Here is a 25,306-nt window from a genome sequence, read left to right on the forward strand (position 1 = left end):
AAAATCAACGGTTTTTTGGTTATTCAAGAAACAACATTTTAAACGATCGCCATTTTGTTTTATGAATTTGAAAAATTGTCGTATTTTTTAGCTCTACCTAGTTGTCATAAATGATTGTGCAAAGTTTCACTTCCCTATGTTCAACCATTATGTAGAAAAAAACAAAATTGCGGCTGTGTGAGTAAGAACTTTCGGGCAGATGATTTTATATGTTTCGTACCCAGGAACAATGCCCTAAAATCAACCCGGCAAGTCGGCAACCCCCTGGGTTCGGAAACACCCTGTATATTCATGCAATATTGGATGTATCATCTTATGTGTTGAAAGCATTTTGAAAAGTTTTAAGAATTCATTTGTCAAACTTTTCCAACTCACATAACTTGATCTAGATTGTTATGATAAAACATCATAGTATGTGACATCCGATCAATCATTATCTTTTGTTTTTATAGGCTAATGTTCCTAACCATATTTTCGCTAGAATTGGGAGCATTCGTTGTCGTATATGCTCACGCAGCCCTTCTGATTCCCGTACTTATAATGATAAATGTTGGTAAATTACCGTACTCATTGAAAAAACTCAATTTTTGAATAAAGCTTAATTGAATTCAAATGTTGAACGGGAATCAAGTTTCTTCTCCACTTTCGGAAGACTATATTGCATTACTTAAATGTTTATTTTATTATGATCACTGAACCTTCCGATGGCTTATTTCCTCAAGTTAGTGTTAAACGCATCACTTACGAGATGTAAATTATGAGAACAGGTGATTTAATAAGCAAAAATACGATAATTTAGTATGACAAAAACTACAATATTTAGGAAAGAAACATAGAGATTTGTCCAAAACGTCTTTATATTCATAATTTGGTCGACAGTCTAAATAAGGGAGAATTTGGAACAATATTTGAAATTGAGGTGAATTTAGTCAATAGTAAAAAATGAGTTACCTTCGCCCAAAATCCAGTTCTGACAAAATTTCGATTTTTCTTCTCGAAAAAATGAAACTATAAGTAGCATTTAATTTTGAAATTTGAAATTATTGATGAGATCCTAAAGATGTGAAATACAAATAATATTTATTTTATATTTATGGAAAGCAGTAGCCTACTCATTAATGATGACAAAATTAGAACTGTATGCATAAAAAGTGTACAATGATTGAAAATGAGATAGACTGAGAAAATGTAATCAGCCTAAACTGAATGAATTAATGAAAGCTGTGAAATAAGATAATAGAGATAGCACGTAAGCATCAAAGTCATCATGTAATTTAATTGATTAGAAATAGAATTTATCTATTATTCAAAAGAAGTCTAATTGTATCCTTAGCTCCTCACAGAGAAATTTACTAGAAGATAAGATCATAGAGAAACTATACCGTTATTGACATTGCATTATTCGTCTCTGATAAGAACTTCACATAAAAATAATTCAAATATCACTTTTGAGAGCTATCAATAAACTGACCTGATCAGGAGGAGGTTGAACGGAAGGATTGTCACTGTAAACGACATTTCCGTTGTTTTGTGGGCGAAGTTGACAATAGTCAGGATTGACCAGGTTGCATTCATCCTCTACATAAACGGCAACCAAGCGATGCTTGCGATTAGCATTCAACACATTGTTGTTGTCATGCGGCTTACAGTCTTGAAACTGCTGGTAGTTGATGGGGTCCACGACAACTTGCCGATTGTTATTGTCGTTGGGAGGCTTGATTGGAGCTGTAAGGTTATAGGTGTAAGGTGACACTATGCGAGATTGGTTAGCGAGTACATGTTGGTTGGGATCGAGGTTTCGAATGTTCGTGAGGGTCGGTGTGATTGAATCATAAGTGGCAGCGGAGAAAGGAATGTCCTCATGATCGGCCATTGTGTGCCCACAAACACACACACAACCGTCAAAAAATCACTTTTCTTTTCCAAAATTACGACTAAAAATTAAGGACTAGATCAAACACTTCACTTCAGCATGAAACTGTCACTGCAGCACAGCACACCAGTCACAGACATGACACTACACACCAAAACACCACTTCTACAGCCTAAAACACAACTAAATACAGAGCAACATGATCGCAACACTGTTACGAAGTGAACGACTGAACCACGCTTCCTGTTCTAATAGAATGGTCCTTCGCCTTCTGCTGCTGCTGCTGCTGTGGAGGGGTGCACAGAAGTGGGGTGGCTGTTAGCAACCGTGGAAGGGGCAACTCACACACATACACCATCCAGAGTCTACTAGAGCAAATACAGGAACAGGACGTCACCCGCTACTACTACTACTTGTTGATTTGCCCACTTCACGCATCTAAACATTTCGACTAAATCCAAGTTCAAGTGTTAACAACACTACCTATTAAAGACCTAAACCGACCTCATTCAGTAGCCATACTACTGTTAGTTAAAAATAATAAAATAGTTTTGACAATTCCCAGACGTCAATTTAATATGGATATTTACAACTGCCTTAACTGCAGCACATAACAACTATTGTCTACAACAGTCAAATAAATTGAAAAACGTTTGGTAGGGGGATTTGATTAACTATAGGTGACCAAAAGTGTCAAATTAACTAAAGAATAACTTTAATAATAAAATATGTGAGGTGAAAAGTAGGCTAATCGAATCCCATAACAATAAATTAGGCTATTGGAAACATCACAATATTTTCTGAAACATACTATTAAGAATTCAAACAATATTTTTTAAACTAATCTGTCAGTTTTTATTCAATATTCCTTGACTTTTGAAGTCTTTTATATAATATTTATCTGCTCTCTTTCTTTCTTATCAAACAGTTCCTAGGAGCGTGGGTTCTACGAAATTCTAGCAAGAAAAAAAGAAGAAAATACAAGAAACATCCCAAAACCAAATAACAAGAGACTCCACAGAAAATAAGAAGAGCAGGAATGTGTACAGTTGGGCCAATGAGGTGGAAAGAAGTGGAGGAACAATAATGGAAAATAAGTGTAGGTGACACAATATAGTGTCATATAGTCCAGGTCATATTAATCCAGGCGCTGGCTTACATTGAGCATACATGAGAGAGGCAGAGAATTTGATTTCGGATTATTGTTAGGGGGTCTTTAGTGTATATGAAACTCGATGTCGTCACGTCCCAGGGTGGTCGACAGCATTGTGGGGAGGGGGGTAAATTGTAAAAAACGCGCGTTTATAAAATCGCCTGTCCTGCAGTTACTATTCATAGTACAGCTTTTAATTTTTTCTCAATACTATGTACACATAACTGGCTTTCAATGTGGTCCTATACATTTTTGCGATAAACCGCAAAGTTTTTCCGTAAAAAATTAAAATATCTCGAAAAATGTATTTTTTTATTATGGACTTTTTGTTATTTCTCGAATATTCAAGTAATTAGCCGACTTAGAGGAAAAGGCTCCCAATAAACGTTGTAGGCCGTTTCTTGCTGAATCCAATGATATATATAGTTTGGGGGTTACGATCATAGATGCGGCGGTGGGAGGGGGATAAGTAGCACTGTTGCGCTGCGGCGCGGTCCTCCCGCATGATTAATGCGCGTAATGGCCTGTCTATTGCATCGCTCCTACTAGTCTATGCATTCAAATTATGTATTTCAGGAACGCTATCTTATGTATTTTCGGTCGCTGAACACGATTTTTCAACTCTCAAGCCTTAATAATTGATAATTCTCATCATAATATACTAATTATGGTCAAAATTACAATCTTCATCTCATTCTGCAAGGAAACTAAGAAATGACAGTTTGAAATAAACGAAACTTGGGTTTCAAGAAATATATTAGGATAGAATAAAGATAATATTTATATATGTTTATGTTCTATTGTTTTTATCTCAAATTAATTTATTGTGATGCGCTGCAGGCTAACTTATATTATTAATTGCACACTGGCCACGCTTACTTGATATAGTGGTCAGTTAATTTCCAAGAAATATTTGTGGAATTTCTTAGTTCTTCATGGTGGAAATGGAATTCATCATTTATTCGTTATCATAATGATTTTGTTTAGTATGAAAATGTTAATCTTTCGTGAATCTTCAGTTTGTCGTGAACTTTTGAGAAATTATATCCAATATAACAATAGATATGTGTTAAATCAAAATGAAATGAAAATTTAAATATTCATCCACATTATTTCTAACAGTATTATTATAATGATATTTCACTAACTTTTGATTAATATTCATCCATTATGGTATTCCCGTTCAGACTGTTTTGAAATGGAATAAGTTATTCAGTATCAAAATTTGGGATTCGAATAGTTTTGGTATTCTTTCCCAAACATATTTATATGATTTGTAATTTTATTCACAAATGAATGAATGAATGTATGTATTCCTGCACGTAGCTAACGGATGGATTATTTCTTTATAGATTCTTACATGTCACATTAATAAATCTCTGCCACAGATTTAGAAATCAAGTCTCGATGGTTTGGAGAGCATATTATTGGAGTGATTCTTTTACTCTGCTGCTTCTAATATGTTCACTACCTTTGTTTCATTTTAGACCATAGACATGAAAAGCTATGTCCACCTGTATCACTTCATCTTTATTGAGAATTTTCATAACTCTTCTCATCACAAAGTTTCCATAATCTTGCAGCGTATCGAAGTTTTGAAAAGTGAAGTAGGAGTTGAATTCAGGAGAGCCAGCCATGAATTTTCACAATGAATAGATAAATTGCTGACGACGGTGAAAATTCATGACAAGTAAAATTATGGAAAAATGAGAGGCTCTAGTCAGTCGGTGGTAAGGACGGGACCTGGAAACATCTACAGCAGATCAACCAGCCCGACTTCTCCCTACTGAGAGGGTCTCCCATTTGGGTAGAGTGAGTGCCAAATTAATTATATTATTTTTATCTGAGGGTATATCTTGTCAATATTATTTGAAATCATATTTTATCTTTTGAAAATAATTCTTTTTAAATTATCAATAAAAATTATATTATTCATTCTACATTTAATTATTTTACAATTAAAACCTTTCTCATGAGATAAAGAGTAAGATCCAAATTTAACCTCTCGTTAGCCAAGCGATATTTAACCCCTCATTTATTTGATCAGTACATCTTATTTATCAATTATAATATAACAGCATTATCTTTTATTAATTTCTGTATCCAACTCCTAGAGAGTTAGGACCTGTAATTCTTGTTGAATACAATCCATATTAATTATTTTGTTACAAATTTTAAATTACATCATAAATCAAATTAGTTCAACCATCAATGTAATCAATACCATTACATGGTGTTGGGCGTCGTTCTCATGAGAAAGAGTTTATTAATTGACAAGATTAGCCTTCAAATTATCTATTGACATTTTCATTTCAGGTCATTATCATAATTATTATATTCTGTGTTTGATCTCGTATAATTATGTCCTCTATTCTCTCAACTTACAGGGTAAATATGATAATTGTTATTATTGTTATATTGAGATGAGTAGCTCTAGTTCTAGTGACTCTGAACAATCACCTAGTGAATTCGAGGTTTCATTATTACGTTTACCTATTGATTTAAAAGTAAAATCTCTGGATAAATCAGAATTATTAGAGCTAGGCAAACAGTTAGGTATTCACATCCCTCAATCTGTTAGTATTGAATACTTGAGATTCGCTGTTGACTTGGCAAAAAAAGTTTGTATTTATGTGGACCACGATTCAGGAGCTAGAGATGCTCTAAGTCGATTACTTAAGTTAGGGTCCCTGTCTCAACGCGATCGTATTATCTTCCCTATGCTAGCCGATTACGAGCGAATAGTAGGCAAGCTAGGCAGAAATCAAGAACCCATCTACGACACAGTAGCTCCCGATAACTTAGCAAAAATCCCAATTCCAGAAAATAATATGGCAGGGAATGATAAAAGACCCTTTGCGAAACCCGAAAGCTATGGGGGTACAAAGAGTGAAGACTTCAACGAGTGGTTGAAAACCTTCAATAGGGCAGCAAAAATAAATAAGTGGGATGAGGATGATAAAATCTTGTATTTACCCCTCTACCTCAAGAAAACAGCATTGGCAATTTTCGACATATTTTCGGATAAAAATGAAAACGCGACATTTCTTGATGCAGTAGGCCACTTAAAAAGTAAACTTGTAGACCCTGTTCATGAAGAGACAACCAGACAAAAACTCGAAAACAGAAACAAATTACCAACAGAAACATACACAGAATACACAGCAGATATAATAAAACTTTGTCACATTCTTGAGCCTCAAATGTCAGAGAAAAGAATAGTAGGATATGTTTTGAGAGGCTTAGACGTAGGAGCATTGCAACATGTTGCTTTCATGGACAATGCATCAGTTGAAGATTTAGAGAAAAATCTCGCCAAATATGAAAGATCTCGCTTCCTTCTAGACAAAAAGTTAGGAATGCATAATGCTTCAATCGAACAGCCTGTCCAAAAAATAAATGTAGTAGATACTTTAGAGAAGAAATTGAACGATCTGAGTATTGTGGTGAAAAATTTGAGTAGAAATGTAGGTCAATCACAAAATCCCAATCCTAATAGACAGTTTGGAAATAGGAGCGGAAACTTTTCCCCACACGAAACAAATCAGAACAACTTCCAAAGACAACCTTATTCAAACAATAATAATTACAATGATCGCGACAGAAACACACAATCACATAATCCTAATCCTAATAGACAGTTTGGAAATAGGAGCGGAAACGTCTTCCCACACGAAACAAATCAGAACAATTTCCAAAGACAACCTTATACAAACAATAATTACACACAATCAACATCAGTCAATTACAGGACACCAATCAACCCTAATAGGACTAGATTCTGTACATACTGTAAGAGGAATAATCACTGGAAAGACGATTGTTTTTTCTTATCAAAAAACTCGAATACAGGATCCCGAGCCTAGACGAATCGGATATGAACTTGGGATCCGGATTTGAAAAACAAAGCGCTGAATTTCCATTTGATAATTATTCTCCAAATTCAATTGATAAAGAAGAAATCACATGTAATATAATATCTTCTGTATCAATGAAAGATGAACAATCCAAAGCGATAGAATTTGTCAGGCAGTTTTTTCTCAATGCCAATAATAATCAGTTATACTCAAATGAAAGTGAAATTAATTGCTCTAACGAAATAGAAAGTGAAACCAACTTCAAACAGCTATTGTCTTCCGAAATGCATGCTCAGCACGAACTTGGAATGAATGGATCATTGACTAAAGAGAGAAGAATTCAAGTCCCAGTACTTACTATTAATGGAAAATTCAAAGGAAAAGATGTATCAATTACCATTGACACCGGTACGAACGTAAACATAGTTCAAAAAAATCTTTTAAGTAGCGATGATCTAAAACATTTGAAAAATAGTAGTATTGCTTTATCGGTAGCTAATGGTTCATTAATGCCGATCACAGGAATGATCTCGAGTGAAATTCAAATACATGACAGGAAATTCGAAGTAAATTTAGTAATTTCTGAAGACTTACAGGCCGATATTATTGTTGGAAATTCCTTCTTCTCAAAATATAAAATGAAATTAGATTATGAGAATAACATCATTTCAATGAACGATAATGGTAAAATAGTCGAATTAGACATGGATAAAGAGTGGATTTGTACATTAAATAGATTACACAACGATTCTGAAACAAATATTACAAAAGAAGTCTGCATACCCAATCCCGTAAATTTCGTCAAATGTGCTCTTGAAACAATAATCCCCGCTCAAAAAGACGTGAATGTCAAAGTCAATCTAACACAAAAATTGCTCAAAGTATCCCATTTTACTCCAAATGAATCGTTATTACATAATAAAAAATTGCATGTGCTTTGGAATGAGGATGATTTTGAAACAAACATGAGTGAAATTAGAATTTTGAATCTAGGAAGGCAAGATATAAGATTGTTGCATGAAACTATTATTGGTGAAATTGAAGGAGAAGTTTGTAATTACGACGAATCTGTTTCATTAGTAGACTCTGTACTATTCGATGGAGGGGGTTGTGAAATAGATATTAATAAAGATCTTACACCAGAGCAAAATTCCAAAGCGAAAAGACTCATCAATAAATACAAACACCTATTTTCAACAAACGAAATTGATTTCGAGGAAGCGAAATTACCCGAATACAAGTTCAAACTTACAGATTACACACCCATTGCTAAGTCACCGTACAGATTACCTATCGCTCAAAGAACAGAAATAGACAGACAAGTAGAGTTATTGATAAAAGCAGGAATAGTTTGTGAAACCCAGAGTCATTATGCTTCTCCCGCATTTTTAGTTACTAAAAAAGACGGTGGATTCAGATTGGTTGTAGACTATAAAATGTTGAACGAGAAAATATTACCGGATAGATATCCCCTTCCCCTTCTTCAAACAATTTTTGATTCTCTTGACAATTCGGATTACTTTTCCACCCTAGATATCAGACAAGCATTTTTCCAACAGCCATTACACGAAGATTGTCGAAAATATGTAGCATTTGCAACTCATAAAGGGCTGTACACGTTCAAAAGACTACCTTTTGGTCTTAGAACATCTCCAAATGCTTTCCAACGAGCAATCAACCAAGTATTCAATGATTATTTGTATAGAGGAGTTTTGATTTACTTGGACGATATCATTAGCTATGGAGAATCATTTGATAAGCAATATCAACAGCTCGAGAAAACCTTGAAAAGATTGCAAGACGTAGGACTAAAATTGAATACATCTAAATGTCACTTCTTCTACCGAAAAATTAAAGTACTTGGACACACTGTCTCAAAGGAAGGGATACAACCCGCTTCCGAAACCTTGGAAGCTATCGAAAAATACCCTATACCCAAAACTGTCAAAGATGTCAGAGCATTTCTTGGTCTTAGTGGATTTTACCGAAAATTCATTCAAAACTACGCTATAATTGCAAGACCCTTAACAAATCTGATATCTAAAAATAACGAGAATAAACCAATCACTTGGGAAGAAGATCAGCAGAACGCATTCTCGGAAATAAAAAGCAAACTTTTATCACAACCCGTACTTCATCATTTTAATAATGATAAGGAGGTAGTGGTACACACAGATGCTTCTCGAGTTGGAATAGGGGGCATTATCTCGCAGCCTGATGACAATGGAAAATTACATCCAGTAGCTTTTGTTTCCAGAAAACTGACAAAACATGAAGAAAATTGGGCAGTAGGAGAGATTGAACTTCTATCAATAGTGTATTGTGTAAATTATTTCAGACAATACTTAATTGGCCGATTGTTTACAATCTACACAGATCATGCTAGTTTGCAATACTATAAAACTTGGAAAAACCCCAGTATTCGAGTCAGTAAGTTACTTATGAAATTAACGGAGTTCACGTTCGATTTGAAATATAAACCAGGAGCCCAAATGCACGTACCTGATGCCCTGAGTAGATATCCACTAGAGAAGGATATAACTGATCTCACAAAGGACGAAAACTACAATATATTCGAAATAGAAGAAATAGACATAAAGACTTTACAGAAAAATGATGAGAGTATAAGAAAAATATATGATGCAATACGAAACCCTAATCATAGTGATACAGCTACGATTAGAAAGGCGAGAAAATACACGATCGAAAAAGACATTGTCTATCTGAAGAAATTTGATGGGCATACCAATCAATTGAAACTTCTCGTACCCCGATCTCTTATCAATAAAATCCTTGAAACATTCCATGATGATTCCTTAACAGGTGGACATACCGGCATTTATAAAACCCATGAGAAAATATCATCGAAATATTATTGGGAAAATATGTATGAAAACATTGCGAATTATGTAAGATCATGTAAAAATTGCCAAGAGAGAAAAACCCCTACTACGAAGCCTCAAGGTTTCTTATCACCCATCAAGTGTGATAGTAAGCCTTTCTCAAGTATCATGATGGACTACATCGGTCCGTTAGAGAGCTCAATGGGCTATTCATACATTCTAACGATTGTTGACTTAACGACCCGATATATTTTAGCTGAACCTTGTAAACACGCCGACGCAAATAATACCACTAAATGCTTATGGAAATTAATATACCGATTTGGCGTTCCAAAAGAAATTCGATCCGATAGAGGTACACATTTTGTAAATAAAAAAGTCGATGACCTTATGGTTGAGCTTGGAATCAAACACATATTAGGATCATCAAGTCACCACCAAAGTCAAGGTCTGGCCGAAAGAGCCAACCGGACAATTCAAGAGATGCTAACAGCTTACGTAGCCGATAATAGGAAATTGTGGGTACAAATGCTGCCGAAAGTTTTATTCGCATACAATACTTCGAAACAATGCTCTTTGAAATATACACCTTTTTTCTTATTGCACGGTTTTGAAGCCACTACTCCTTTAGATTTGAAAATCTTTCCCGAAAATGACGACGTCACTTATCATTTAGACGCGAGATTAGCAAATCTTAAAGAAGTGCGAGAACAGATACCATCAATCTTATCAGATGCACAAGAAAAACAGAAATACTATTACGATAGGAATAGAACAGATTGCATTTTTGAACCAGGAGATTTAGTTATGGTCCACGATCCTGATGTAAGACAAGGACAGTCTAGGAAATTAGTCAAAAAATATTCAGGCCCATATGAAGTAGTAAAGAAAGTAACAGATGAAGTCTATGAGATATTTTTTCCGCTACGAGGTACTTATAAAAATGTAGCTTTTCATGTAGATAAATTGAAAAAATATTTCATACGAGATCCCATCAATTAAGTGTTTATTGTTCTATTGTCTAACTGTATTCTTTATTCCAGCACTTTTCTTTATGCTAGCAATTATACCTCGCTCATCCTAAATCTTTGCCTTTCATTAATTTAAAAGACAATTGATGAGAAGAAATCGAGATGAAACATTCATGTAATTTATTTATTTTCCAAATCATTGAAAAACAATATCATGCTTACAACTGAATTTTTAGAGAATTTTGTTTGCGAGATCAGTATTGACTTGTGAAGCGATCAAATCCATTTTCTCACGACTAGATATCGAGATGATTCTCAAATCACAATAGTATGCAGTTTTCAATCAATCAATTAATTAATTGGATTTCTACTTCGATGAAACAATGAAATATAATTGAGCTCTGATAGACAATTTTACTAGACATTCTAACGATGATTCATTATTAAAAGATGTGAATTGTTCTCACGTTTTTGTTTATGAATGAATGCTATTTGAAAATCATCAAATACGATTTATGCTTGAATATTATTTTCTTGACTCGTATGTAATAAAATGTTTCTCTTTTTCAGAAACGGATGATTCTTGATATAATAATTTATTTATTTATAAGATTATTTATGTGAAAACGTATATTTTAATAACAATATTATCTGTATTGATGTTAATGAAATAATCAATTCCAGTAAGTGATTACGATTGGAATATAAGAAATAGCTATTAATTTGACCATTTACATAATCTATTTGTAGGGTTTTTGGGGATTTTACTAGTAATTATTGTTTATAAAATTGATATCTTATACGAACTGTTCATTGATAGATTAATATAGAGTACTAACTGATATAATATTTTTAAAATGAATACCATAATACTTTGTTCCTTAGCATTTGTAGAAATATGTTGTACGGTATTGTCTCAAGAAATTTCTCTTTTTCACGGAGCTCTATTTAAAGAAATTCACAATGTAGTATTTTACGAGTCCACAGTTCCAATAACATTCAGTATTCCTAGGTCAAATCCTTTATTTGTTATGAGGAACCTTCTGAGTACTCCTTTAAAAATTGACTCATGTCCTTTCCCTTCCTCATCGGAGTGTGCAGTATTTGATCAGATTCATCGAACGGAGCTGCAACTTCTACAACTACAAGACGGCATTTACATTGGCAGCGATGACGACAACACTCCAGCTGAGAGCGAAAATCGACTACCACGCCGCGAACGCTCTATCGATACGATCGGGGCGGTCCTAAACTGGTGTTGCGGAGTAGCTACCGACGAAGAATTGGGCGCATACGTGAAAACCGAAACCGACATCACTTCTCATCTCAGTAATCTTCAAGACTTCGTTCACGCTGAACATGTCGAATTGATAGACAACACACGCAAGATGAACGGCATGGCAGAGAACGTGAAGAAAGTATTGAACAACATGAAGCATGACCTTATTCTTTGGCAAGAATCATTCACCCAACAGAATAAGTTTCAGAAAGGGAATACTACAACCGATGTACTGAAAACACAACTGAGGACTACTATTTTCATGTATATGATGACTCTATCTAACAACTACAATGAAATCGACATGAGATGCTACAATCAACAACTTTCTCATCACGTCATTTCAAAAGAAGACCTAAACAATCGACTTCAAGAACTCGAAAAGAAAATAAACAAGAGAAACTTCACCATATCAACAAAAGACAACGATAAAATTCGAAACTTGAAACTAACATCCTGCAGAAAATCCGACAACGAACTATTGGTTACCCTCAAAATACCAATAAAGAAGAAAAATTCAACTATTTCATTATTCCACCTGCAATCTATCCCGCTTCATTGGAATGGTCATACCTGCCGTTTGACCTCCCAACATCACCTGATACTTAGAGAAGAAAATAAACTGCAAATCCTGTCAGATGACGAAGAAGACGATTGCCAGTTCAAGCAGAAAGGCCTCTGCTTGATTCCGAGGAAAAAGATGTCGAACTCCGCCACCCAAGCCACTTGTCTCCACCTTCTAACATCAGAAGCAGACGTATCGAAGCTACGAGAAGTCTGCAAATTTGATTGTAAAGCAACTGACAATCAAACCCTAATCACTCGCCTACGAGAAGACACCTTCCTATTCCACAACACCGGCAAAAAGACAACAATTCGCTGTAAAAACTCAACAACTGAGGTCCCAAGCAACAGTCCAGGAACCCTATCACTCCACATCCCTTGCAACTGCGAACTTCAAGACGACAACGGCGACGTACTGATAAGCACTCTTTATCCTTGCGACTCCCGTTCCCATCCTTCTCCAGCTATTAATAACTTAATTCCTCACATGTGGACAAATTTATCTAAATTGAGCATCCCAATTTTTAAACATGAGACTCTGCCTCAGTACTTAAACCTTTCGGAAATTTTAAATGAAAATTGGCACTTGAATTTTTCAAAATTTGAAGAGCACAACTCATTCTCAGAAGACATTTTCCATCATGTTGAAATGCCAAATAACTTTGATTTGTTAGGGGTGAACAATAAACTGATCATTTATATTATTATTGTCTGGCAAACACTGATAACTGTTATATTCTTGTATTTATGTCTTCAAAATTATATTAAGAAGAAAGCAAATCAACTGAGAGTCCCGAAACGTACTCCAATTGTGGACTACCCACAGGAGCTTTAAGAATATATTGTGTTTTAGTAAAGTAGTATGTAATGAAATCATTAAAATAATGGGTTAGGATATAGGAAACTATGCAAATAATAATTACTTATTCACCATCAATGTAATCAATACCATTACAACACTTTTACAATTTGCCACAACTATGTTCAGATAAAAATCGTTGGAGACCGAATAACTATTTCTTCCTATACGTTCAAAAGAGAATCACACACTTCTTCACTTGCTTCCAGACCATTGATAACATTATGCAGATTCTGTTATCCATCAGAGTCTTGAAGAAAAATGTTATGTTCTCTTGAGAAGATTATGCTTCTGGAAATCATTCTCATCTCTCATTATTCTTGTTTTACTTCATTAGATGACTTTCTTCACAATCTCCAGTGATATCCATAATGATGTCAACATACTTGAACAGAATATCTTTGATGGAAGATTTATTTATATAGTAGCAGCCATTTTAGGAAAGCCGTTGAAGAACTAGCTATTCCAATCACTCAATTTTGGATGATCGAATGAGGGTTTGCTCCAAAGCATGATCGGTTGTCACATTTATTAAATTTTCAAGGTTTCATTTGACAGAGAGTCAATGTATTGACTGTATAGAGTTAATGTTTCCTTATTGGAAATTATTTTCTACTTCTATGGGTATTTTTTTATATTTTCTAGATATAACACAAACTTTATAACATAGTTTGTGTGATTGAATGAAAAAAGTATGGGATCTTTTCTCGTACAGTTTCTATGTGCAATACCAGAGTCTTTCCTTATGAGCATGAATACAATTTAAGATAATTTAAACTATGTTACAATAATCAGTCATAAATTTCAAGTAGTCATTGATTTTGATTCTAAAAAAACTCCACAAATAGCTCCTGACTTCTTTCAAATATACTTTGACAATCTCTCATATTTGAACCGTTCATGAGTCCTTGTAGTTGTTTCATTGAATTGATTGCTTGTTCTCACACCTTAATTATACTGATCTCCCCTCAATAGATTTCCAACAGTATTCTCTCCAAATATTTCAAATTCAACAGAGATATCTCTCATTCCACTTTCATTCAAGTACCACCCCAAGACAATCAGTCAAACTCAGCCAGATGAAAAATTCGTAGATATAAGTTACAGAAATCAGTTGATAAAGCTGCGTTTACACCAAAGTTATTAACAAAATGTTAATAACTTAATCTTTATAGATTCTATTAGATTGAACGGAACTTGGCAAACACATATGTCCATCATATGTATGATAAGTTATGTTCAATCTAATAGAATCTATAAAGATTAAGTTATATTAACATCTCCTCAATAACTTTGGTGTAAACGCAGCTTTAGAGTTGTATTTCATTTGTAATCAAATATTTAGTCATATCACATGGGAGTAATTGGCATTATTTGTGCTTCAACTGTAAATTTATATTAAGAAAATATTGTACTCCTGTTACACGGCGCTCTATATGGGGTAGCCTATATTATTTGTTTAACTTACTCCATTACTTGACTTTCGCAATTCCAAAGTGATCATTGAACTAAATGGAATAATTATTCTGCCTATGGAATATCAGTTTTTTATCGACTGAGAAACACATATAGGATTCCTAACACGATGGTTTATCATTACAATGTAATCATAAATAATGATAATGAGATGAAGATTGTAATTTTGACCATAATTAGTATATTATGATGAGAATTATCAATTATTAAGGCTTGAGAGTTGAAAAATCGTGTTCAGCGACCGAAAATACATAAGATAGCGTTCCTGAAATACATAATTTGAATGCATAGACTAGTAGGAGCGATGCAATAGACAGGCCATTACGCGCATTAATCATGGGGGAGGACCGCGCCGCAGCGCAACAGTGCTACTTATCCCCCTCCCACCGCCGCATCTATGATCGTAACCCCCAAACTATATATATCATTGGATTCAGCAAGAAACGGCCTACAACGTTTATTGGGAGCCTTTTCCTCTAAGTCGGCTAATTACTTGAATATTCCAGAAATAACAAAAAGTCCATAATAAAAAAATACATTTTTCGAGATATTTTAATTTTTTACGGAAAAACTTTGCGGTTTATCGCAAAAATGTATAGGACCACATTGAAAGCCAGTTATGTGTACATAATATTGAGAAAAAATTAAAAGCTGTAATATGAATAGTAACTGCAGGACAGGCGATTTTATAAACGCGCGTTTTTTACAACTTACCCCCCTCCCCACAATGCTGTCGACCACCCTGGGACGTGACGACATCGAGTTTCATATACACTAAAGACCCCCTAACAATAATCCGAAGTCAAATTCTCTGCCTCTCTCATGTATGCTCAATGTAAGCCAACGCCTGGACTATATGGGACATATATATTATGTGAATCATATATTTCACTTTTTGTGTAGTTGAGAAGTTGATATTGTGGTAATTATTCATATTGAATGAAAAAGACTAAGAAATTGTCAAAAAACCACTGATTTATTGATAATGTTATAATATTGATATTGTTTATCAGAGATTGACAATGGTGTAATAACCGAAACCGGTCTTTCTACTTATCAATAAATCAGTGGTTTTTTGACAATTTCTTAGTCTTTTTCATTCAATAATCATATATTTATCAGGATTTTAGAGTTTTAAAATTAAAAAAGTTCAATGAACAGTGTTTTTGTCTTTGAACAATCTTTGTCATCAACAGAAAGATTGTTTATTTCATTTGTTACCAATATTAACGTAGCTTCTCTTTTGTTTCTAATAACAAACGTGCCGCTTGTGCGACAGATAAAAATATGTACTTGAAATGGTTTTCATGTTTGGCATTGAGTTTATATTAATACCCAAAATTTAGCTTTTGGGGGAGACCTCGTTCGTTAGGACTGACAGTAAAGTCCGGCTGTTCTGGTGAAATGGGTTCAGATCCCGTCTTATTCAATAATACAATTCTCTTTAAACTGCCCGAACTGCGACAGGAAAACTGTATTATAGAGCAAAATCTATCCTTTTCACCAGAACAGCCAATAACAGTTTGTTATTAGAAACGAAAGATAAGCTACGTTAATATTGACAACAAATGAAATAAACAATCTTTCTGTTGATGACAAAGATTGTTCAAAGACAAAAACACTGTTCATTGAACTTTTTTAATTTTAAAACTCTAAAATCCTGATCAATATGAGATAAATATATGATTCATATATATGTCCCATATGACCAGGTGACAATTGGAATAAGCAAAACATTGAGTTTGCCATATAACTTTGTGCTGTTTGAAGGCTTAATCTTGCATTTTTTGTGGAAGAGACGTTTCGTTTTCCTTGTAGATTTGTGCAACCATATATGCTGAACATGGAAATATGGTAATTGTTTGTTAAAATCCACGATTAAGTATATTTATTGTATTAAATCGAAGTTACTTTCATCTTCTACTCTAACCAAATTATTAGCTTTTCTGACTGTTACAACTTATTTTAAACTGTTTGATCCCTTTGGAAACAGATATACAGATATATGAAATATTTAAATAGTATTTTTACAAAAAATGCCACAGCTCAGATAAGTTCAAAACCATTACCATTATCAGATGATTAACTTAATAGGAGAATGCTTATAATAATTCAAATATAGCGCTCTATATTTACGGGTAATATTTGAGGGAAAATGATACCTGCATAGGTTTAAAACCTGTGCGCAGGTCGGTTATTAAAAAAAGATCAAACAAAGACACAAAGAAAATTACAAACGAGTTGATAATTATAACTAACGTAGGTACCTAAGAAAATAAAAGTGGAAACTTTCCAGAGGTGAAAGAGATTATAATTATAAAGAAGAAAGCAAGATTGTGAATAAAACAAGCATAAAGACTAATTGAACAACAAAGTTCGCAAAACTATTTAATAGTTATGCTTATGGAACCTAATGGCTTTGCAATTACCAACGATGACAATAATTATTATATTTATTTACATTACGGTACTACTATGATACTATGAACGAGTTGACTAAAAAAAGGAGAAATGAAAAGGAGTACTACGAAACTAAACCAACAGAACAAACAAAACAATTGATAAGTTACTGAGGCAATCAAATAGGTGCAAACTGTTTTTAATCGTAAGCAAGTAACTCAAGGTCTTTTGATTCAAAACTAGGGAGACTATTGAAATAGGAGTTCACTAAGCTTATTATATTCAAGTATATATTTATCCAAATTTTTCCCTTTTCCGATATTCATATTAATATTCAGGAAGTCTCGAGGAAGACTGGTCTATTAATATTCAGGATGTCTCGAGGAAGACTGGTCATCAATTTATTTGATACATAGATGAATTGTCGACGACATACATCAAGCACGGTCCGATCATTATCGTAGATTATGATAGAAGGTCTTAAGTGGTATATGGGCTCACGCAGGTTGAAATTATTCTTATTATTCAGTATAAAGTGGAGAAGGCTTTTGGTGTACAACTGTCTCAGCGTTAAACCATAGAAATCAATAAAAAGATCGTTACTGGGGTATCGTCTAGGTTTGGATGAAATAGCTCCAATTAAAAACTTTTGAACAACGAATAATTTATTGAAATGAAGGTTTCAGGCAGCCCCCCCCCCATTATTCCGTATTGCAATACTGATTGTCCATAGGCAAAGTATACCAGACGAGCGATTTCCTTATTTTTTAGCATACCAATGTTATAGAATTTGTGAATTAGGTATCTTGACCTACGGCATAAGCTCATAATTTGTACATCCCATCTTAAATGACAATTCAGAAGGACACCCAGAAATCTAGTGTTTGTAACCGATTTTATTATTGGACAATCACAGACAGAACTGTCCCCACATGAGTGAATTCTCAGCTCATTCAAATTATTTGGGAGACCAAAGCTCTAATATAGGGCTGAATGATATTTTGCACTTTGAATGATATTTTGCACTACACTTGGAATGTATGGGATTCATAGCTAACTGATCCTCCACCCCTTCATTGCTTCCTACCATCATGAGTTAGGCAGATAGAGCTACAAATTCGGTAAAAAAGCTGATTGGTAGGGGTTGAATAAAGCAAAAGGTAAGGCATGGTTCCTAATGTGAGAAGGCAGTCTTGAGTCTTCGTGAAAACAGCTAAAGGATGGATTAGGTTAGGATCGATGCACCCAATCGATCGATGCATCGAGCCTAATTACTGTGCTCAGAGAGCGTCACCGGGTGCACGGTCTTCAATCCCAGAACGATGAGATAATCCCAGTAAGAAATCCCACGAATGCCACTGCAAGCGATTTTTCCTTTCCATGAATAGAACGTGACTTTACGATTTTTATGAAATTAGTTTTCCATTCTAATTTCTCACCACTCAGCTCAGAAATTAAATATCAGACGAACAGCAAAACTAGTCAAATTGAGCTTTCAAAAATATTATCAAATAATCTATTTTCAATTTCAGAGGTTTCTTTATATTTTTTATTTTTATTATAATTAGTTTAATGATTTAAATATTGCCAGACATCCAATGGTGAAAAAAGACTTGAATCTGTGATATTGCCTTGTGGAAATACAATCATTCAACTTGGAAAAATTATACAAGCAAATCAATTGAAGTAAATTATTATAATCATTATTATCAATATTGTTTAAATTATTCTATTGGAATCATTCAATATAATAATATTCATTTTCAATATCAGAGGTTTCTTTTTATTTTTATTCTAATTAGTTTAATGATTTTTCAATATTGCCAGACATCCAATGATGAAAAAGGCTTGAATCTGTGATATCGCCTTGTGGCAATACAATCATTCAAATTGATAGAATAATTCAAGTAAATCAATTGAAGCAAATTATTATAATAATTATTAATAATTGTTTAAATCATTCAATATAATAATTCATTTTACAAACAATCATTCAATTAAAGCACCTCACTATTATAATGTTTCAATCATTTGATTCAACTGATATAGTTGGCAATATAGGAGAGCGAGTGTTATTATTTATGTGTTTATGGATCGTTGTATCAGTTCTCATTACTTATATTTCAATATTATTTTGTTATTTTTTATTTTTATTATAATGAGGCAATCGGGGAAGGAAAAAAGGAGTGTAACAGGATCAGAGTTGAGGCCAACAGGCTGAATGACCACATTACCAATGTTGGTGAAAGACAGGCTATAGCTTTCAACAATGAACTAGCGAATTCTCCCAACTTTGATCACAACAACGATATAACCGAAACACCTCTACTGAATTCTTTCTTCATGAGACCAACAGATTCTAAAGAAATTGAAGAGACAATAAAAGAGCTGAAGAATAATTGCGCCCCAGGAATGGATAATCTCAATAACACAGTACTCAAGCAAATAGGCCACACTATTTCACAGCCACTAGCCACGATTTTTAATAAATGTTATGAGCAAGGCTACTTCCCCAAACACTTCAAAAAAGCCAAAATAAAACCTCTCTTCAAGCAAGGAGATCCATCAAATCCTGGCAATTACAGGCCAATCAGTCTTATCAGTAATCTGGCAAAAATTATGGAAAAGATTATAAAGAAGAGATTAGTCCTGTTTTTGAGCAAACATAAAATAATAAATGAAAATCAATTTGGATTTCAGGCTGAGAAGAGTACGGAAGATGCATTAATTAAATTTGCTAATACTGTTTCACAAAACCTGAATTCCAATTACAAATCTATAGCGGTTTTCTTGGATATCAAAAAAGCTTTTGATACTATTCCACATTACTCCCTTTTCAATAAACTCGAGAAATATGGCTTCAGGGGAATTTTCCTAGAATTAATTAAAAGCTATTTGAGAGATAGAACACAGTCTTTAACAATAAATGGATGTACTGATACCTCTAAAATGACCTCTTACGGGTTGCCTCAGGGAACTGTACTTTCACCAATCCTTTTTATTATTTATGTGAATGATTTACTGAGCCTGAAACTAAAAAACTCAACAACTATATCATTCGCAGATGACACTGCAGCTGTTTTCTATGGAAAATCGTGGATCGAGGCTCATGAAATTGCAGAACAGAATTGTTTTCTTATTAAAAATGGTTAGACAAAAACACTTTGAGCTTGAACATTGATAAAACCAATTACATCACCTTTGCACTCAGTACAACTGGTAAACCCGACGAAAATATGAATCTGAGACTACATTCAAACTGCAACATGAACTTCAATAACTGCACTTGTCCCATAATAAAAAGAGTAACAAGCACAAAATATCTAGGCGTCATAATAGATGAATATTTGAAGTGGGACATCCATATCAAATTTTTATGCAAAAGAATCAGATATCTTTCTTATAAATTCTACGAAGCAAAAAAAATTCTAAACTCAAGTCATCTTAAAATGGTATACTTTGCACTGGTACAGTCCATAATTCAGTATGGTATTTCAGTATGGGGGGCTGTTATAATTCCCACTTGGAAGAGCTTTTCATAATTCAAAAATCAATCATTGAAACAATATTAAATAAGCCTAGACTTTTCCCAACCAACCTGACTTTTGAAGAGTTTAACGTGTTGACAGTTGTATGTAATGAATGTAGTTAAGTATATATTTAAATATAAAAATAATTTCATTTGCACTAATAATACTATCAATAATCAATACAATTTAAGACCCACCTCAAATAAGTACCTAATCTATCATACTAACATTGAAAATATTAGAAGACAACTCATATATTTAAGCACTAAAATTATAAATAAAATTCCTGAACAAATTATTAGCTGTGCCAAGATAAGAAAAAAAGTAAAAACAGATATCAATGCTTGGATCAAAATTAACTACTTCTTCTACCTTTGAGAACTTAATAAGTTAACAGAGAACTTTTCTGATTAGTGCACTCACTTCCCCTACTTGTGCTCTATCATATCCCTTTCCCAATCCTTTCCAAAAATTCCAAGGATCAAAAGCCTTCCTATGACATGGATAGCCATAGTTGGAAGAACTTTTGATCCTCTACCCTTCTTCACCACATAACATGTATAAATTGCCTTCTAATATTGTAATGTGTTCTCATATTTATGTTATTTATTTTATACTGTAATGTTTTTTTATTGATGTAATTAATTTTTATTTCATATTGTATCTTATGTGTGTGTGTGTGTGAATAAATAAATTGAAATTGAAATTGAATTGAAATTTTCCATCGAGGAATGATCCGTAGTTCCAAATTCAACAAAGTTTAAAATCAGTTATGATTAATGCAATTCAAATTTATATTGAATTTATTTTTCCTTGAGAAACGTTAAAAATTGCACAAATACTTGAGAATGAATTGATCAATTCTTCCAGTGAATGAGGATTAGAAAAAGAAATAGTATTAAAACAAGATGTGATTAGTCGAAAATATAAACGTTGTTTAAATAGAAATTTATTGTTAAGTTTCAATTGAAGAAAAGGACAGTATAGGCGCTTAGCCATCAGCCAAGGCATGATTTAACAAGGCAAACGCGAAATAAAGAGACAGAGACAGAATACGACAGCAGTGAGCATTTTCCCATGAGCAATCATTAATTATTTACGAGTACAGAGGAGCTAATGGAAGCAGCAATATTGCAGTTAGCCCTTCACCCCATTTAGACCACCCTAGCGTGCAAGCATCACATCATCAGAATTATACCCGATTGAGAATCAAATATTATTGAATATAGTGCAGAACTCAATCTCCTTATTTATAATTAAATAATGCGAGAAACTTGCAGAAAAATAAATGAAATTAATTTTAGTTGAGACTTGGCTGACCTATGTAGCAGCATAAAGCGCCACTACTTTCTTTGTGAATTCACTCGTAAAAAATCTCGCCTTTTAGCAAAACCGCTTGAATAATTATTGTTTGATACCATTATAATGACAGTCATATTGATATGATTTCAATCATAGTTCTAAACGATGAGAACACCACTTCATCAGAAACATCATGGAATTTTTCAAATGTATTCAATCACCTAGGAAAGAACAAGCTTTTATTTTCTGTGATTCAGTGAAAAAGTGTTGCTTCACTTTATTTAGAAACAGTGCTCAACCCAGTGCTAAAAATGCCGTTAAACCGCGCTACCTGTATTTTGACCATTCCATTTTTGACTTTTTTGAAATAAAGCTTCAACAAATAAAACATCAAACAAGTTAGGAGACGCCAAAATTTATTTCAATACAAATTGTTTATCAATGAATCCTTTGAAACGTTTATAATGTCTGTTATTGAAAACTCATATGAAACATAATATTTTTCATGTAAATATCAAATCGAAAACTTTATGGACTGCCTAACAATATTATATAGTCGAATACATCATCGAGAAAATATCACATAAAAAAGCCTCGAATAAAGCATAGAAATCAGTAAAGTATGAATTACCGTTAAGTAACAGGCCCATCACTACTTAATGATGAAGATTAGTATTTTGTTGAATGATAAACAATAATAATCCAAAATGTGCAGCATATACAAAGCAGTATTCAAGATCTGCTGATATACTTATGTTATAATATAATTATGCCATCTTCAAATACCAAATTAATATGATTTTCAATGTTTTCAACTTGTATGCGAGTGTGTCACTGCACTACTCCATATTATGTTGTTAATTTTATTAATTAATGTTATTCATTCTCTCCCACTCCTTTACCTCTTTTCAAACTCTACTACTTATTTTATAAGAGTCCTGTGTCCAGAGTGAGAGTCATCTCATCAACTACTTTTTCTCTACTGTTTTTAACTAATCCAGTTTCATTGGCAATCTTTGCCATTGCAAAACTCTATCACCACCTCGTGGTGGTAGGACGGGAAAAATAAGAAGCCAGCTCAAGTTATTATTTCATTCATGTAGGCCAAAAATGTTGTCTATTCAGTGAATAATCTATTGTTTTAAACTGTTCTGTTGTATTTGATTCATGACTTTTAATATGGTGAGGTTGGTACTGAGCTTTGAGTGAGTGAGCCCAGTTTCGATCAAATGTGTTGCAAATGCTGAATCAGGTTTGTTGAACAAACATCAGTACAACCTCACCATATTAAAAGTAAAAAGTGAAGGACTTGAATTAAACACAACAGAACAGTTTAAAATTTATAAAGCCAGATGAAAATAGCATATTAAATGAACAATCAAACAAACTTTTTGACCATGCAATGAAATCCAACCCTAAACAAGAAATCAATGAACCGACCGACCGCCACTGTTGAAAATGGACGCTTGCCGCCCGGAAGTACTCCAGTCAGTAAGTAAACATAATTGTTTTTACTTAAATAATTGATTGCATGTCGTTTATCGTTGTATAAAACATTAACATAGTGTCCTATTTCAAAATAAACAGTCAGGTGGTTATTCATATAAATTTGATGATTTGATTCACATATAATTTCAAGTCTAAAAAAATGAAACAATTAAAATTTTTAATTTATCAGATCAATCAATCAACTTACAAATACGAAACAAGAAAATTCCATCACATTTGTAAAAATGTTTTAAAATTTCACTTGAAACCACGATAAAAAAATTTTTTGTCCCACTTGTGGCTACTACAGCAGTTCTTGAATAAATGTATCTTTTTACAGCGGCCTCAAGTAGAAATTCGGACTCTTCAATCACTTTAACTTTTCCTCTTTTCCATGAACTAAATTCTTATATTTCTGCAGAACAATGAATATGAATAGACATAGTTCATCCTTTAAATGAAACTGAATTATCGTTGCAAACTGTCGATTATTGGGAAAAATACTCGTAGATTTAAAAAAATCAATTATTTTATTTCAAATCTTGATTATTGGGATCATTTTCCAAATAGTAAATTTAGTGTGAATGGTACATTGAGAATATTAAATAGCAATATCGATAGATATATTCATCATTGTTGTAGACGTATGCGAAGTGTAGAAATGAGCTGTTTGTGAATTATTTACAGTTGAGAAATGGGTAGCTTTGCAATTGAGTTGAGGCAAATGATATAGATAGAGTAATGCAACGGCAAGTCAATTTCAATCATGATACAATGGACAATGTCATAGTTACTTAATACTTGTGTCAATTGCTTGAAAGCTTTGTATCCTATATATATAAGAGATAGGTTGAAGCTGGCACAGACATGAATACAGAAGAATGTGGAAATTATAAGAGAGTGGATATTGATATTTGATGTGTTACATAATAGCTGGTTGAAGGAGAATAATATGAACTTACCCAATGTTGAGGTGTCACTCCATCATTCGGTTCAGCACAATGTTCATCCAAGCTCTGCACAATCACAAAAAACTGAGTTAATAATTGTAATCATAAAGTAATGATAATATTAAAATAATACTATTTTCTAATCATTACTGAAAGTCAATAGCTTGAGAGATTGCTTCAAGATGTCATGCGAAGACTGCAAGAATAGCCAACTTCAGCAACTTCACTAGATAAAATTTATTAATTGAAAAGTAGCTTCCCGAAAGTTCGGAGCCCACCTATGCCCACATGTCTTCATCATCCTTCCCATTACCAGTTCCATTATGGGAACCTTACTTCCCATTGAAGGATCATCATCCTTCCCATTAACCACGCACAAGCCTGAAGCGTATGTGGGCATTACCTTCAGAAAAATTCATTAAAATGCAGATTATTGGGTACGCCGCTTTACAAAGAACAATGCTTATTTTTTATCTTTCCAAAATGGTAATGGTAAATAATTTTATGGTTTACAAATGGTAATGGTAATTCATGTACGAAAATGGTACTACATAAAAAACAGTTTTCCATTATTTATTCACGAGGGCAGATTAAAACGTTTCCGACCTAACTAACCATGAAGATGACAACTCACGCTAACAAGATCTGGAGTATATTTTTCATCATATTTTAGTTTAATTTAATTTCTAAACTACAGATAGTTTACAAATCAGCTTATTCTATTTACTTTGCACACATATACAATATCGATAAACATCTAT

General features: G+C 33.4%; 2 protein-coding genes across 6 annotated transcripts in view; one reads left to right on the forward strand and one right to left on the reverse strand.

The window, feature by feature from the left end:
- Nucleotides 1-25,306, reverse strand: part of LOC111053130 (transcription factor 12) — a 167,702-nt gene that overhangs the window by 120,093 nt on the left and 22,303 nt on the right. For 2 of the 5 annotated variants that reach the window (XM_039441349.1, XM_039441348.1), the window contains exon 1: nucleotides 1,472-2,119. In XM_039441349.1, coding sequence (XP_039297283.1) covers nucleotides 1,472-1,873 — 402 coding nt within the window. In that variant the 5' untranslated portion in view covers nucleotides 1,874-2,119. Of the gene's footprint in view, nucleotides 1-1,471; nucleotides 2,121-24,557; nucleotides 24,612-25,306 lie in introns of those variants that run through there. The other 3 variants (XM_039441352.1, XM_039441347.1, XM_039441351.1) reach the window with 3 other exon arrangements.
- LOC120354344 (probable serine/threonine-protein kinase DDB_G0276461) lies at nucleotides 5,267-6,930 on the forward strand. The gene is made up of 2 exons (XM_039441353.1): nucleotides 5,267-5,322; nucleotides 5,648-6,930. Exons 1-2 carry the CDS (start codon nucleotides 5,278-5,280, stop codon nucleotides 6,890-6,892), a joined length of 1,290 nt encoding a protein of 429 aa, XP_039297287.1. The 5' UTR covers nucleotides 5,267-5,277; the 3' UTR covers nucleotides 6,893-6,930.

This window comes from Nilaparvata lugens, chromosome X, assembly GCF_014356525.2.
Source record: "Nilaparvata lugens isolate BPH chromosome X, ASM1435652v1, whole genome shotgun sequence".
Classification (NCBI taxonomy): Eukaryota; Metazoa; Arthropoda; class Insecta; order Hemiptera; family Delphacidae; genus Nilaparvata; species Nilaparvata lugens.